Source organism: Prionailurus viverrinus, chromosome C1 (assembly GCF_022837055.1).
Source record: "Prionailurus viverrinus isolate Anna chromosome C1, UM_Priviv_1.0, whole genome shotgun sequence".
Classification (NCBI taxonomy): Eukaryota; Metazoa; Chordata; class Mammalia; order Carnivora; family Felidae; genus Prionailurus; species Prionailurus viverrinus.
The window spans coordinates 180,643,327-180,660,351 of NC_062568.1; the positions used below are offsets into that span (position 1 = coordinate 180,643,327).

General features: G+C 48.6%; 1 protein-coding gene across 4 annotated transcripts in view; it reads right to left on the reverse strand.

The window, feature by feature from the left end:
- CFAP57 (cilia and flagella associated protein 57) overlaps positions 1-17,025 on the reverse strand; it is a 75,449-nt gene that overhangs the window by 31,128 nt on the left and 27,296 nt on the right. For all 4 annotated transcript variants that reach the window (XM_047873459.1, XM_047873462.1, XM_047873460.1 and 1 more), the window contains 7 exons: positions 16,281-16,493; positions 14,543-14,716; positions 10,264-10,425; positions 6,115-6,270; positions 4,855-4,948; positions 4,041-4,231; positions 282-455 (listed from right to left, as the gene is read on the reverse strand). In XM_047873459.1, coding sequence (XP_047729415.1) covers positions 282-455; positions 4,041-4,231; positions 4,855-4,948; positions 6,115-6,270; positions 10,264-10,425; positions 14,543-14,716; positions 16,281-16,493 — 1,164 coding nt within the window. The remainder of the gene's footprint in view (positions 1-281; positions 456-4,040; positions 4,232-4,854; positions 4,949-6,114; positions 6,271-10,263; positions 10,426-14,542; positions 14,717-16,280; positions 16,494-17,025) is intronic.

Consider the following 17,025-nt stretch of genomic DNA (forward strand, 5'->3'; position numbering starts at 1 on the left):
GCGCTGAGACCCCGATGACACCTCCGGCGGGGACTTGACCTTCATCTCCGTTTCTACCCGAGGTTTAACTCTGAAAACTGACTAAATCCTACTAGCCCATAAATCAAAGTCTGGGGTGTCCATCCGGTGTTGGGGCATATGTCACTATTCCGGTGAAAAGGACAGAGAAGGGACAGTGCCACAGAGAGATGTTAAGGGTGCATCTGCCTGGCGGTGCAGAGACATTGGTAATACAGCCCTCGCCTGTGCCCAGGCCTGTCGGGGAACCACACGTGCGATACCTTCTTCCTCATGATGCCGGTTTCTCCTTTGAGTCGCAGGTTTGATTCCTTTTCATCCCGAAGCTTTTTCTCGTACTTGGTTTTGATATCTTGGATTTCTCGGTCTTCATCTTCTTCGATCTGTTTCTTGGTCTCTTCGAACTCCCGCAGCTGCTGCCTGACGTCTTCCTGTGCCTGATTCAGGGAAGGGGGAGAAAAGGCACTCGACCCTTTTGTGCTGAGAGGGCGCGGGGTGAGATGAGCATGTGGGCCTATCATGGGGAGTGGGAGACAGAGTGCTATTACAGAAATGGGAACCAAGGCCCTGGGGCCCCTGACCTTCCACTCTCCTGTCTGTCCTCTGCCTTCCCTTCTCTTCCTACCAGATGTGGCTGCAGGCTCCCCTTCAGTGACTGCCCTCCCAACACCCCCAGACCTGTTCCATCTCTGGTCTTCTTTATACTGACACGCACGCTTCCTCTATCTTTCCTCCACTGAACCTGTGACAGTTGTAATTTTATATCTGGGAAGTACTTGATTGCCTTTTCCATTAGATGTAAGCTCCTCGAGGAAGGAAACCTGGTCTATCGTGCCCACCGCTGAGTTCCCAGGGTACAACCAGCATGGGCCCACAGTTGGTACTCAATACCTGAATAAAAGAGCGAAGCCTTAAAAAAATCTTTTTGAGAGAGAAAAAGCACGAGTGGGGGAGGAGGGAAGAGCAAGAGAGAGGAGGAGAAGGAGAATCTCAAGCAGGCTCCATGCTCAGCGCAGAGCCTGACGTGGGGCTCGATCCCATGACCCTGGGATCATGACCTGAGCCAAAATCAAGAGTTGGTCGCTCAACTGACTGAGCCACCCAGGCGCCCCAAAAGAGTGAACCTTGAACTCTGCCCTCCTGCTCCTTAATCCAATCACCTGCATGTCCCCCATCACGTTGTGTTATATTGCAATTGCCTGTTGGACAGGCTCCTGGAAGCTCCTTGATGGCAGGGCCACATCTCTCTGCTCACCACCGGGAACACCCTGCACAGCAGCTGGCACGTCACTGGCGATGAATGAATGCAAGCCTGGAGCCCGGACGCTGGAAGAACCACCTCTGCCTGGTGGACTCTGAGAAGTGACTCAGGTGTGACTCCTCTTTGCTTACTGCCCCCAAGTGGTGAAAGTTACAGATCCTTTTTCTCTCATACTGACCCTGGCATTCTCCCAAAATGCATGTACCATCCCTGGAGTGAGTGTTTCAGGGGTGAAAAGAGACAAGATGGTTTTCAAACTGGGTCCCCAAGAAAGGCTTCTCTCTTTCCCCACCACACGTCATCAGGCCCTTGCTGGACGGAAGCCTGGCAAGGTGTGCTCTGTGTCCCAGAGTCGCCCGCCAGCCACTGCTCTTGCTTTGGTAGATGTCGCTAAAAAGGAGAGTAGGCCAGCCAGGTTGGCGAGAAGGCATGCCAGGTGGAAGCTCCCTAGGGAAGCTCTGAGTTGAAATCTTTGACTCAGAAGAAGAAATGGTTGTGATCACAGTGTGGGTCCTGGGAGGAAGGCCAGCCTCTCTCCCCTCAGGGCACATTCATTCCCTCCACCTCGGCCCCCAAGGCCAAGCTCAGATCAGTTTACTGGAGGTCAACAAACATTTCTGGAGCATCTAGGATGTGCCAGGGGGGCCCTGGTTTGAAAATCAGTGATGGGTGAGCCATAGTCCTTGCCCTTGAGAAGTTCCCCTGGAGAAAGAGATATTAACACAGGACGCTACCATGTAGGCCATTAGAGAAAGGGGTCTGAGGGCCTGAGCACACAGAGGAAGGCTTGCTCAGCCCTGTGGGAGGGGACAGGGGTTAGCGAAGAACTCCTCCAGGAGTTGGCTCCTGTCCTGAGTCTCTGTAAGGGTGAGGACGAGCTGCCAGGTGAAGAGAATCATCCAGAGCAGAGGCTCAGAGGTTGTGTGGGAAACGTGGCCATCCCACGTCGTTGGGTGGGAAGAAACCGGACAGGGCAGCAGGACACGGGGCTGGGGAGGTGGGCAGGGCCAAGGCGGGGTGGCTGTGCCAGGGAACATCCCCACTGGCTGTTGGAGCTCAGCCTGCTCTGTCTGAGGCCCATGCCGTCAGGAGACCTCCACCCTCCACCTCTCACCTTGCTTATCCCCCACTGCCTGCTCACTTCCCAGCTCACTGTGGACTTCTGGGTGCCACCTCAGTCCTCCTTGCCGTAACTGGGGTGGTTACAGAGGGTCCTATAATGTCCAGGGTGCTTTGACCTTTACCTCGCCTCTACCTGAGCCACCCACTCTCAGGTCCATCCCCAGAATGGTGCCACCTCGGAAGCCCTGAAAATCCAGGCCCTGCTCTCAGCACAGGTGACTTCTCTGTTGGCCCCCCAGGTACGCAGGCCCAGCTCTCAGGCTCACCACGTCCCCTGGCCCTGTCTTGATTCCTCCACTATCTTCCAGGCTCTCGGTTCTTTACCCCTCTCTGGCCTGGACCGGATGGCTGTTCAGCAGACCACCTGTATTTCTCGGCGGCACAACTCGGTCACACCCCAGCTGTGAATCAGGGCTGCTCTGCGTCCCCCTCGCTCACACACCTGCTTGCTGAGCCCTGCTGGGGAAAAGCGCACGGCCTGGTGGATTAATGCTGCTGGGACTCACGTTTACAACCTCAGCTGGGCTCTCAGCTGCATACCTGCCAGACGTCTTCTCGGTCATTCCCTTCCTCATTCCCTTCCAAACTCATTCCACACCTTCAGGACTCTCCCGCCCCCTCACCTACAGTACGCCATCTGTTGCAATTTCATGCAGAAAAGGCGGCCATCTGGCTCTTCTCGGTTTTCTCTTCATCTTGGGAAACTAGCTATTTTGGCAACCCAAACTGCTTGAACATTCCATGACTTTGCCTGCCTGCCCTTCCCTCCTGCATTTCCCCATCTCCTGTTAATTCTAACTCGTATTCTTCCTGGGTCTCATTAGCTCCTGCAAGCCTTCTCTGGCCTCTCAGGGAGGTCTGCATCCCCCAGCTACCCTGTGCAGCCCTCTCTTGAGTATCCATCTGTGTGGCCGCCTCTCTCACATGACTGAAAACCAGGCCCCGGTTTTTCTCTTGGTCACCCAGCACTCAAGCTGAGTTCTAAACCAAGAAGAGACCATCTGTGTTTGTCACATCAGTGAAGGAGGGATTTCATCTTGTAAGGCATAAGAAGTTGCTAAATGGTTTCAGGCAACCACCTTCCCCATTGTTTAGGGCCCTCGTTCCTCTCCAGGTCCTACAGGCTTCTAAAAAGGTCTCTCTAGGGGCGCCTGGGTGGCGCAGGCAGTTGGGCGTCCGACTTCGGCTCAGGTCATGATCTCATGGGTCTGTGAGGTCGAGCCCCGCATCAGGCGCTGTGCCTGCTTTGGATTCTGTGTCTCCCTCTCTTTCTGCCCGCCCGCCCCCCACCCCCTCATGCTCAGTCTGTCTCTCTCTCCCTCTCAAAGTAAATAAATATTAAAAAATAAAAATAAAAAGGTCTCTCCAGTCCTTAAGGCTTGAAGGTACAGTTCGGCTAGGACAAAAGATATGAACTTAGAATTTCAGTCCCTAACACGGAGTACCTCCCAGCTCACTGGGCCCGCTGGTCTAGGGGAAACAAACGGTGTAGGGCCTAACACAAGGCTGGATGCTAAAAGCAGGGAGTGGGAGGGAAAGGAGTTGAAGTGAGCTTTCCCACAGCTCTTTGGGCTGTTCACAGGCCAGGCCTGCAGGATGCACAGCAAAAGGGAGGTACAGCTCAGCTTCCGGTGAGTACCTCTTCCAGAAGGGTAGTTTTTTCCTGAAGTTTGGCCTCATAAAACTCCGTCAGCTCCTCCAGGGCCTGGCTCTTGGTCTCATCATTATCCCGAAGCTGTTTCTCATACTCCTCCTGCATCCTCTGGGACTTGAGCTGCAATTCCTGGTACTTCTCATATTCTAGAAGCAACTTTTGGTTGTTGCAACACTCTGGAGAGAAGCAAGGAAGGTTATTTCACACTGGACGGGAGCACCCACCTCAGGGCCACCCAGGAGCCTTTGGTGCCCTCCCACCCACCTACCAGCACCAGCTGAGACTCAAATACCTGCCCAGCTCTTTCTCACCTGCCCTCACCCCATTAGCTGGTCAGGCAGCCAAACTCCCTCCCCTTGTTGGCTAGGCAGAAGGTTTCCAGGAAAGGGCTGAGGGGTGTTTTAGGGAACCAGGGCCAAGAAGAATGTCCTGAATAGGCAAAACAGTTATTAGCACCTCTTCTTACAGAAGACGAGTGAAAACTGAGGCTAGGTGAGGTTTGGTGACTCCTTAGAATACCCAGAAAGTATGTGGTGAGTCTGGGACTCAAGGCAGTCTATCAGGCTCCAGACCTGCACTTTTCTGTAACTCCTACTGGCATGCAGTAATACGTGTGTAATGAACAAGGAAATGCACAGGAGTAAAATCCACAGTGAGGTCCAGGGGATAAATGCAGCCTGTTTACAGACAAAGCCAGATTACCTGGGACTTCTGTTCAGTCCCAATGGTGGTGGGGGAGGGGGGACACTCTCAGACTTTTGTCCCCACGCTACCACGTGGCCTCTACCTCGGGACTCACCCAGGTCCTGCAGTTCCTGGCTCTGTTTGTCTAGGAGGTCGTCAATGCGTTTGCGATGGAACACATCCTGCTTTTCTTTTTCTGTTTTTAAAACCTAAAACACAGAGTCAGCTGTTCTCATTTCCACGCATCTGCTGAAATCACCCCAGGGCAACAACACATTTTATAAGTGACATCCTCCTTCACTTACAAACGTTTCTCAAGCCTGTCATTTTGCACCAGGCACTGTTCTGTGAGCCACAAGCAAGCTATCGCTTTTTATTTACATTATATTCTGCTCTGTAAGTTCTAGGCTTTATTTATATCCTTCCTACTAAATGGGTCTTGTCAATGATGGGTTCAGTTTTGGACATGTAGCAGATGGATTTTGAGGTGGAAAAAGTAAGGATTCATTTGAATTCTCTGTTGTCTGAACAGTGCCGTCAACTAAATCCTTGGATGTGTTAATGTGTCAGCTTCTAAGAAGTGTTTTCTTTAATCGAGCAGGAAAGCTCCTTGCAGGCAGAGGGGCGCTCCCAGGAATAACTTCGAGTTGAGCTTGTGGAGGGCACCACATCAGTATTTGTTGACAAAGGAATAAAATAATAAAACTAACAGCCAGGGGCTTTTTTTCCCTTTTAGCTAAACTCTCTGACCCATGGCGATCACATAAAAGAACAAATACCCTCTAAGCCAGGGGTTTTAGATGAAGGGCAAGACAGATTTCTGAACAAAGGGGGTTATTCTGGGAAGTCCTGTAGATCAAATCTGACTACAGGAGGGACCATTTAGACTAATTTTATTTAAACTACGGACAATCCAGAAGTCAATATTCTGGTAGCTCTTCTTTGTCTACACTTTGCTTTTCTTGTTACCTTTTTCATTTTGTTTTTAAGTTTCTCTTGATCACAGAGATAATATATTCTCATTGTAGGTGATTTGCAAAACACAGAAAAGTAGAAAGAACAAAATTTAAATTACCCAGAAGCTCAACTTCCTGAAGTAATCACATAATCACATTGCTGGCTATTTTCTTATGAACTGTTCTATGTGTATTTATTTTACTTAATTAACACCATTCACTACGGTTTTGTATTCTTCTTTGTTCCACGTCGCACTTTGCTGTAAGCATTTCTGATGTTAGCAACTATGCTTAAAAACCACACGGTATCATATAGTTCATTGTTTGGGCTTGGCTTGGGTAAGGGAGGGCAGTTCCTTCTGGAGTAAATTGGCAATGTCTCATTATTTGTGGCTGTTGGCTCAGTCTCTCAGACAGACCTGGTTTTTCGTTTTCAAGGACTCCATTTCCTGCAGGAACTTATCTGTTAGCTCCTTAATCTTCTCAGAATAGTTCATATCCTTCAGTCGCAGCTGATACTCATTCTCCATTTTTAACTCTTCCACACGAGTCTTCAGCTCCAGCATGATCTGAGCCTTTGGGAGAAGGACATCAGAGTCAAGAACATTCATGGTGGGGGTGAAGGGGAATATTTAACCCGGGGCCTTGAGCTCTCTGAGATCTGCGGTTCTGCTCAGCCTCAGACTCATGTGTCTCAACTAGACCCTGTCATCTTTTCCCCACAAGACCCACGGGCTAAAAACGAGGAAACATATAACATATGGGCTTCCTCCTCTGCCCTCACAACATCCATTCAGTGAGCCCTACTGGGTGCTAGGCATGCCGCTAATAATTCTCTCATCTTCAAATACGTGTTAATGTCACCTGTTAAATGAGGTCTACTTGGGCCACACTAGTTAATCCTGCGACCCTTTCCTTCCCGTTCCCGGCACTCACGACCCTGCTCACTCTGCTCATTTTTTATTATTTTCTTAGATCTAGGCACTTTCTAATATAATTTACTTATGAATTTATTGTCCTTTGTCTTCTTCCTCATTAGAATTCAAGCTCCAAGGGGCGCCTGGGTGGCTCAGTTGGTTAAGCATCTGGTCCTGGTCTCACGGTCCAGGTCCTGGTCTCACGGTTTGTGGATTCGAGCCCCGCGTTGGGCTCTGTGTTGACAGTTCAGAGCCTGGAGCCTGCTTCAGATTCTCTGTCTCCCTCTCTCTCTGCCCCTCTCCCCACTCCACTTGCTCTCCCCCCCTCTCAAAAATAAATAAACATTTAAAAAAAGAATTTAAGCTCCGGGAAGGCTGAAATATTTGTTGGCTTTGTATACTGACACATGCCTAGTACCCAGAAGAGTGCCTAACACATAGTAGGTACTTGAGAAACAGTGTTAACTGTGATTCCTGCCCCCATCGACTCTATCATCTACCGAGGAAGCCAAATAAACACATCATTACAAATTGTGATGAGCACCCAGAGCCAGGCAGCTTCCCAGGACTGTCAATCTGTCCCTCTCAATGTCTGTTATGCCTCTTCTGGCCTAACATTAATTTAGGTCCTAACTAGTCCTGTCTTGCTTGTTCCTACATCTAGTGATTTCTTTCAATCTGTTGCATTCGCTGATGTCAAAGTTTTCTAAAAATACTGTGATGCACACACCCTTCATTTCCTGAAAAAGTTAATGTTAATGACAGAGATGGTGAGCACACAGGTGTTTTCCTCTCACTCATCCATGATCACCCCCCCCCCCCGCCCCATGCATCCCTGTCTCATCTTTTCTGGTCTATATCCCCCATAGCCATGGACAATTAGAGAATAATGAATGTGTGATGCTCATTTCTGCATTCCTGCCCAAAGGACAAGTGTGGCCCTGGCACACAGGAAGTACTGAGATGAGGGATGAACACAGGTTGCATGTGCAAAGTCAGGGATAAGAGTGAGGACGCCTGGTCAAAGCGCTGTGTGTGATGCGGTGCAGGTGGGAGGCAGAGGGAGAGGAGGCCGAGATGGGGTCAGACCATCAAGGTCGTTGCCAGCCATGATAAGAAATTAGGATTTTCTCCTAGCGGTCCTCTAAAGGTCCTTGTCCAACCTGATTGAGCTCACTCTGGTCTCAGAAAGACCTCTCTGATGGCAGTGTGTAGCCCAGGCTAGATTCAAGCACTAAGACAGAGGGATTGGTGGGGAGGGGGTACCGCATAGTACAGGCAGGGGATGGGCAGGATGGTGGAATGGAGAGATTTAAGAGACAGATTTGAGGGAACATGGTGCCTGGCGGGGTGTGGGGTGAAGGGGACGCGGCCACGGATGAAGATGGTCTCCTTGGTAGGATGCTCCCTACGAGTGGCACTTGGCCTCTCCTGATTCACTGCCTTCTCCTGGGTGCCTAGCACAGGGCCAGCAACACAGCATTAAGTGAATGTTTATCAGATGAATGGGTCACCCCGGGGTCTGCCTCGGACTAGTGGAATACATTTAGTGATGGTGACGCTGGTTTCTGACACGTTGTGTCTGGGCCACATGCTCATCATCCTTCCTCAATCCGTGCGCCTGGCCGCAGACGAGGCTCTCTTGAGGTCATTCCCTAACTTACATCTATCAGTGGGTCCTTAGGAACAATTTCCAAAGTCTGAAACACGGTGTAAAAGACCCTCCAGCTCCGCACATCCTCTCACCTCTGGCCCCACCTAGCATCTTCCCTGGAGCACCTGTCTCATCCTTCTGCACACTCACCCCTTGGTGTGGAAGAACCTTTCCCATCTGTTCAGGAAGGCTCCGTCCAAGGCTCACTTACTTCCTCTGGTACCACCTGGCTTGGGTCAGGGTCCCTTCCCCTGTGACCCCAGAGCATCGTTCCTTCATAACACCTGTAACACACTTAGTTTCCCTTTTTAATTTTACCTATACCTCCTTCCAGGCTATGAGCTCAAGGCCCCCACATGTCTTTCATTTCTGTCATCCTAGACCTTAGTATGGTGCCTGGCACATAACAGGGCACCTCTGTAAGTAGTGGTTGGATGAATGAATGAGTAGGTAAATCATGTTGTGAGAGATAGTTACATAGAATATCATAGAGTCCCAAGAAGAAAAAGAGAGCTGGGAATTCTGAGAAATGTGACTTTTAGAGGACAGGTGGAGAGAGAGCAAGGAGGGGGGAGCTGGGAAGGACAGGGAGGTTTACAGGGAGTAAGACTGCGGTCTCTCACATGCAGAGATAGAAGGGGCTCCAGGAGGTGAGCAGAACAAGGCCAAGGTGGGGGCTGGCTCAGGAGTCAGCCCAGACACCTCAGGCCTTTGGCACAGCCTGGTGTCTCCTACTTGTCCTTTTCCCCTACCCTTGGGGAAGAATGGGGGAGAAAACAGAGAGGAGGAAGAACAGAAGACGTGCTTGCCTTCCTGCAGGAGGTCAGATCCTGACTCTCATAGGCTCTCCCTTATCCTTTCCTCCCACTTTTCCTTTCCTGCAGAAAGTTCCAGGGAGCTCTGGTAGGGATCTCTGGGAATACCTGGGTCTCATCATCCTGCTTTGGGGCCATTTTGCCTTGCTGCTCTGATGGTTTTCTCATCTCTACTTGACTGTGTTTCCTGATCACAGGGCCCATGCCTGTCTTTTTATACATGCATCCGCAGTACCTAGCAAACAGTAGGTAGTCAATAAATGCACTCTAGATCCTGGATGAACAGCAATGAATGCATAGCTCTGCCATTCTCTGTAAGCCTCGTGACTTTCCCATCCCTTTGGCATCTCCCTTAGGGAGCGTGGCACAGAACTCTCAAAACACGTCTTCCCAGAGTGTTTAATGCATTTGCAGCAGGGAGGGCCCTTTGGGGTAGTAATGAAGAGAGTGGGCTCTAGATTAAATCTCGGTCAGAACTCTGGTCCTACTACACTTCACTTCACTCCTCCAGAGTCACTTCTTAAAACATGGGGAGAGTAACAGTATCTTCCTCACAGAGATGATATAAGATTTAAATAAGAAAATACTTATAGAGTAATTAGTGCAGTGCCTGGTTTGTAGAAAACCTAAAAAAAATATGCTGGTTATTATTACCTTTACTGTTTTATTATGAAGAGAAGTGGTTTTCAGGGACGTTTTCTAAATAACTTTTTTTTTTATATAAAGAAGGCTCTACTAGCAATTATTAAGTTTCCCAGATACAACGGGTATAGTCAGCTTGTCAGTTCAATTCTGTAAATACTGATCGACTGTCTTCACGTGTCTAGCATGGGCTAGAAACTGCTGGTCACCCAAGGGAACTGCATGTCATGGCTACTGTGCTCAAAGAGTAGGAAGATGAAAGGTAATTTCACAGGCTACAAGTGGAGCAGAGTGTAAGTCAAGATGACCACGTGGCAGGATGATGGGCAGGGTGGGGGTGGGAAGAGATGTAGCCGCAGTGAGGAGGGCAGCATGATGGTGGGGGCAGGGAATGTGCAAGGAGCCGGGGGGGGGGCGGGGATCTGTGCTGGGCAGTGGGGGGTAGCCAGGCTACACAGGCCCTCGAATGCCAGTCCCAGGAGTTTGGACACAGTCTGGTAAGGAATTTCCACGTCTCTCTTCGTTAGACCCAATTCTTACCTTCTCTTCCATGTCTGTTTTAGTAATGAGCACCTCTTCGGCAAAGCCCACCTCCCTCTCTCGCTTGATTCCTCGACCATCCTTATCAAAGACCTTCCAGGTAAACAGGCAGCCATCTTCAGCAACAGTCAGCAGGAATTGGTCATCAAAGGTGAGCAACATCTGAGGAGAGAAAGAGCATGGAGGGGAAGCTTTCAGAGGTCGTGGGTGACCAGAACTGAGCTGGCTGTGTGCAGGGCCTCCATTCAGGCAACCCCGGGCACATCCTCACGGGAAGGAAGACAGGATCCTGGGTAAGAATGAGATACACCTCACAAGCTTCTGTTCATAAATAAAAGAAGCAAGACTGGGTCATGTCCTCGTGGATTTGGAATCTGAAGAGTTAATTATTATCTAGATCATAAAAAGAACTCTCAACACTCGGCAGTAAAAAACCCAAACCAACTGGAGGGTGGGCAAGATATATGGAGACGTTTCACCAAAGAGGTATCCATATGGCAAAGAGGCACACAAGAAGATGTTCACCACTATTAGTCATTAGGGAAATGCATATTAAAACTATGGGGAGATATTACTACACACGTGTTAGAACAGCTAAAATGAGAAACAGTGACAATACCAAATGCTGGCAACGATGTGGAGAAACTGGATCTTGTACCCATTGCTGGTGGGAATGGAAAATAGCTTGGTAGTTTCTTAAAAAAAACTAAACATAAATGTATCACATGATCCAGCAATCATTCCCCTGGGCATTTACCCCAGAGAAAGGAAGGTCCACACAGAAGCCTGTACGTGATTGGTCATAGCAGCTTTATTTGTAATAGCCCAAAACTGGGAAAACAGTAAACTATCTTGCAATAGGCAGATGGCTAAACAGATGATGGTGCATTCCTGCCATGGAAGAAATGAAGTATTGATACATGAGAAAACTTAGATGGAGCTCGAGGGCATGCACTGGGCGAAAAAAGCCACTGTCAAAAGGTCACATACTGTACCATTCTATTTATATAAAATTCTTAGGGCGTGTGGGAAAAATAAATAAAATTATTTTTTATTAAAGGTGTATTTATTTATTTTGAGAGTGTGTGTGTGTGTGTGTGTACAAGTGGGGGAGGGGCAGAGAGAGAGAGAGAGAGAGAGAGAGAGAGAGAGAGAGAGACAGAGAGAGAGAGAATCCCAAGCAGGCTCTGTGCTGTCAGCGCGGAGCCTGATGCGGGGCTCGTGAACCATGAGCTCACGACCTGAGTCCAAATCAAGAGTTGGACGCTTAACTGACTGAGCCACCTAGGCGCCCCTATATAAAATTCTTAAAATGACAAATTATGGAGGATGCATGGCATGTTCTCTCTCTGAATAAATAAACAAATAAATAAAATGACAAATTATGGAACTGGAGAACCAACAAGTGTTTGCATAGGACTAGGGAGGGAGGCGGGTGAGGGGTGGGTGGGTGTCACTATCAAAGGTAGCCCGAGGGGGCTCTTTGTGGCCATGAAGCAGTTCTGTGCCCTGATTGCAGTGCTGGTTACAGGAATCTATACATGTGATAGAACGGCAGCGAAACACACACACATATTGTGCCAACGTCAATTTTCTGGGGTGATATCATACTATAGTTACAGTAGATACAATTATTGGGGGAAACTGGGAGAAGGGTACACTGGACCTATGCCATCTTTACATTCCTATGAATTTATAATTGTCTCAAAATAAAAAGTGAAAGCAAAAGAATCAACTATGAAGATGCCTTCTCACCATCAGGAATGTGCGTCAAAACCTTACAAATGGGGGCGCCCGGGTGGCTCAGTCGGTTGAGTGTCCGACTTTGGCTCAGGTCATGATCTCACGGTTTGTGAGTTCGAGCCCCGCATCACGCTCTGTGCTCTCAGTTCAGAGCCTGGAGCCTGCTTCGGATTCTGTGTCTCCCTCTGTCTCTGCTCCTCCCCCACTCATGCTCTGTCTCTCTCTGCCTCTCAAAAAATAAATGAACGTTAAAAAAAATTAAAAAAAAAAAACACCTTACAAATGGCAATGTTCTTTCACTTGGGGCTTTTACCCCTGTCTAGCAATTTAGCCTTTAAAATAATCAGAGATGCCCACAGAAATCTGTACAGCAGAATATTAGAGTTCATAAGGTCATTTAAATGCCCAGTTTTAGGGGTGTTTGGGTGGCTCAGTCGGTTCAACATCCAACTCTTGATTTCGGCTCAGGTCATGATCTCACAGTTGTGGGATTGAGCCCCGTGTCGACCTTATACTGGGCACGGAGTCTGCTTGAAATTCTCTCTCTCTTTCCCTCTGCCCCTCCCCTGCCCATGTTTTCTCTCTCTCTCTCTTTAAAATAAAAAAAATAAAAATAAATGCCGGGGTACCTGAGTGGCTCAGTCAGTTAAGCATCTGACTCTTGATTTCAGCTCAGGTCATGATCTCATGGTTTGTGAGATTGAGCTCTGAGTTGGGCTCTGCAATAACACCACAGAGCCTGCTTAAGATTCTCTCTCTCTGCCCCACTTCTGCTTGCACTCGCACACGTGCACGCTCTCTCTCAGAATAAATTTAAAAAACTTAAAAAAAAAAAAACTCTCAGGGCACCTGGGTGGCTCAGTCAATTAAGCATCTGACTCTTGATCAGCTCAGGTTGTGATCTCATAGTTGTGGGATCAAGCCCTGCCTTGGGCTCTGTGCTGAGTGTGGAGTCTACTTGGGATTCTCTCTCTCTTTTTTTCTCTCTCAAAATAAATAAACAGTAAAAAAGCTTCTCATTAAAAAAAAAAATAAATGTCTAGTTGTAGGGGAGCCTCGGTGGCTCAGTCGGTTAAGCATCCAACTTCGGCTCAGGTCATGATCTCACAGCTCATGTTTTCAAGCCCCACATCGGGCTCTCTGTTGTCAGCATAGAGCCTGCTTCAGATCCTCTGTCCCCTTCTCTCTCTGCTCCTCCCCAGCTCATTCTCTTTCTTTCAAAATAAATAAATAAACAAAAAATAAAAAAATAAAAATAAAAATAAATAAAATAAATAAAATTCTTAAAAAAAGCCTAGTTGTAAGAGAAGAATTAAGTTATGGTCCATCATTTGTTGGGATATTTGTGTAGTTACTAAAATCATGTTTTTGAGGAACACCTAATTATATGAAAAAAATGCTTATAATAGCATTAAGTAAAAAAAAAAAGCAGCATACAAAGTACATACAGTATAATCTCTATTTAAAATGCACACAAGGGGCGCCTGGGTGGCTCAGTCGGTTGAGCGTCTGACTTCAGCTCAGGTCACGATCTCACGGTCCGTGAGTTCGAGCCCTGCGTCGGGCTCTGGGCTGATGGCTCAGAGCCTGGAGCCTGCTTCTGATTCTGTGTCTTCCTCTCTCTCTGTCCCTCCCCTGTTCATGCTCTGTCTCTCTCTGTCTCAAAAATAAATAAAAACGTTAAAAAAAAATTAAAAAAAAAATAAAGTCCTAAAAAATAAAAATAAAAATAAAAATAAAAAATAAAATGCACACAAAAGTACACAGAAGAGTATGAGAAAAGGCATCAAAACATTAATGAGGATACTATAGGGATTTTTGTTTATAAAGTGAATACGTGTTGCTTTCATAATCAGAAAAATAAATACCTTATCCACAAAACTTCACAGCTATGAAGAGAAGAGGGGGAGTTTTCAGTTTACTTTGAGTGCAAGACCCAGGCTCAATACGGGAATGTTCCAGCTGATAATGAAAAATCCTTTCTTCATAAGGATACTGTCTGCGGGCAAGGCAGTGTAGAGTTTGGGACATAGTTCAAAGCCTTGGGTGTTGGTGTTGTTGGAGGGACAATTTACAAATGTGTGCTCATGTTTTGTGACTTCAGGGGGATGAAGGGGTTCATCTCCTGGGCTTTGACTCTTTTTGGTCCAGGGCACTTCCGTGGGGGAGGAGAGCCGGATGCGGCAGCCAGCACTCAGCAGATGGGAGATCTGGGTGGGTGGCATACAGCTTCTCTCAAATGGCCCATTATTATGCATGGTATTATGGTGAACAACCTTGTACATGAATCTTTAGGTGTACCTCTGATGATCTCCTAAGATATATTCGTGGGAGTAGTTGAAACAAAGAGTATTAGTAGCCAGTAAGGGCTCATTGAATGGGCGGTTGGATGAATAAAGAGGGAGAGAGGAATAAGGGGAGAGGAGACACAGAGAGGGGTTGCAAGGATGAAGCAGGGGTGTGGAGGGCAGGATCAGATGGATCCATGGAGAGCTAGTTCTGGGAATGGGCCCCTAAAGAGAGGGTCCCTTCTCACCTTGGTGATAGGACCCGCATGGGCCTGGTACTCATTGAATTCTTTCTGCAGAGGCAGCGGGTACTTCATCGCACGGATGGTTCCCACCGAGGTGCCCACAAACATCATGCGCCCAGAATGCGAGATGACGAGGGCTGTGTAGACGACATCAAAGGCTGATATCTCTCGAAGGATCTGGAACACAGACGGGTGTTCAGGGTGAGGGGCTCAGCTGTGGCCCCATGTCATTCCCTCCTCTCCTGTAACAGCAACACTTGGGCAAGTTCTGTACTGAAAAATGTTTCTCTATTCCTTACAGCACCTGGCATGGTGCCTACGCATAAAAGGCACTGATTTCAGTGTATCCTGGCTGCCTGATTGGTGAACAAGTATTCTGGGAGTTAGGATTAACGTTAATAAAAGGAAGCCAAGGGGCGCCTGGGTGGCTCAGTCGGTTAAGCATTCGACTTCGGCTCAGGTCAGGATCTCACGGTTTGTGGGTTCGAGCCCCGTGTCAGGCTCTGTGCTGACAGCTCAGTCTGCTTCGGATTCTGTGTCTCCCTCTCTCTCTGTCTCTCCCCCACTCACACTCTGTCTCTGTCTCTCTCAAAACTAAATAAACATTAAAAAAAATTTTTTTACAAGGAAGCCAAGCCCCATTTTAAGGCTTTTGCATGTTGTAACTCATTTGATCCTCACAAAAACCCTTTGGGGGCAGTTACCGTTACCCCTATTTTAAGATGACGAAACAGAGCCACACAGACAGCACCCACCTAGGAAGTGGCAGTCAGGCCCGAGTGTCTCTGCTCGTGACTGCTAGGCTACCTCACATCTCACACTCAGAATGCGATATGGATCATACAGCCATTCAGCAAACAGTTATTAATGCCCGTTACACAAACAAAACTATACTATCAGGAAACTCATTTTTTTTTTCGTGAATTCACTCACCGTGCCTTCCCTCCATCCAATCACCCACCCACCCTCCCACCAAACATTGAGGGAATGTTTGTGTGGGTCATGCAGTGTGCGCCGGCTAGTAGGGACAGCAAGAGGCGAGAATTGCGGGCCTGGCCTGAAGGGGCTTGTTCCGGTTCAGCACTGTAAAAGCCACCACACAATTAGGACTAAGCTACTTGGGGGCACAGTGGAGAGACCCCCTCCTCTCAGCTGGGCTCCAATCATGGCGAAACCCGTCTCGGGTCAGTCTGCTGCCGTGGTGTCTGTGTGCTTTCCGGCCCCAGCGCCAGGAGGGTGACGAGCACCAAAGAAGATCGGCTGTCGCTGGCGCCTGGAGAAGGATCCAGCCACGTTTGTGTGAAGTGTCTCTGCTGCACTCTTCTCTCCTCCCTCAGCTATTTGGAGCCAAATGTGGTAATTCCTAAATTTCAGAGTTTGGAGGTCTCGAACAAATGTGGTGGCCGAGCCGAGGCGACAGCGGTAACTATACTACCGTCTCTACCCCAGGGTAAGCATGCAGTTTGGAGATGTTGCTGACCTGCGGGCCTGGAGGGTGGAAGAGACCTGTAGCCGGCCAGCAAAACAGAAGGAGAAAGGGGCCCCATGGTTTAACCAGTCAGGTAGGGCGCCGGGCAGGAAATCCCAGAAGTATCAATAACGGAATGACCCAGAGGGTCGTCCCATGAAGAAGGGACCCTGTTCTGACGAGCCCTCTTCCCGTCACACTTCCTGCTGCGCCGTGGAGGCTGTCTTCTGCAGACCAGCGGGCAGCCCGGAGGTGGGGCCGGGGCAGACTCACCGAAGAGTCTGCAATCTCCTTGAGGGTCTGGTCTGATCCAACTGCAAAGATAATTTTGGCATCGGGGGAGACAGTAACACAGTTGTAACTGCAGGACTTGAGAACGCATTCTGTCTCTCTCTTTCCTGAGGACAGATTCCATTCATAGACAGCACCGTCTGTGCCGCAAGAGATCAGTTTGCTGTCATCCGCGTTCCACGCAACCGAGCGAACCTACAGGGGATGAAGGCGTAGCCAGTTAAAAGCGTGCATATGTCCCTGTGCACACACGTACACACACACACACACACACACACACACACACACACACACAGATGCCTCATTAGGGAAAGGAGGATGAACTCCTCACGTGTTCCACTAGACCGAGGCAGAATGTCCTTTCCTGGTGTGTGCCCTTCAGCAAACCCAAAACTGGCTTTATTTGGAACAGAGCATGAACAAGTCTACCCTCTGGGCATTGTCTAAAATGATGGAGGTATCGGTGTAGTGCGATTCAGAAAAGGCTGGTAGGTCCACAATATGAGCAAATAGCAGAGCATGACAATTTTAATAGAACGAGGGAAAGACACGGTCAAGGAGAGACCTTCTGCAATCATAGACAACTCCGGGGGTCGGGAAGGCTGTGCGCATGTGCTAAGCCGCCCCACTCAAGAGCAATCAGAGCAGGATATGGGGAAAACTCGAAAGCGTCTTCTGAGCTGCACAGGGACCCATCAACACAGGGCAGAAACCTCACTAGCACAAG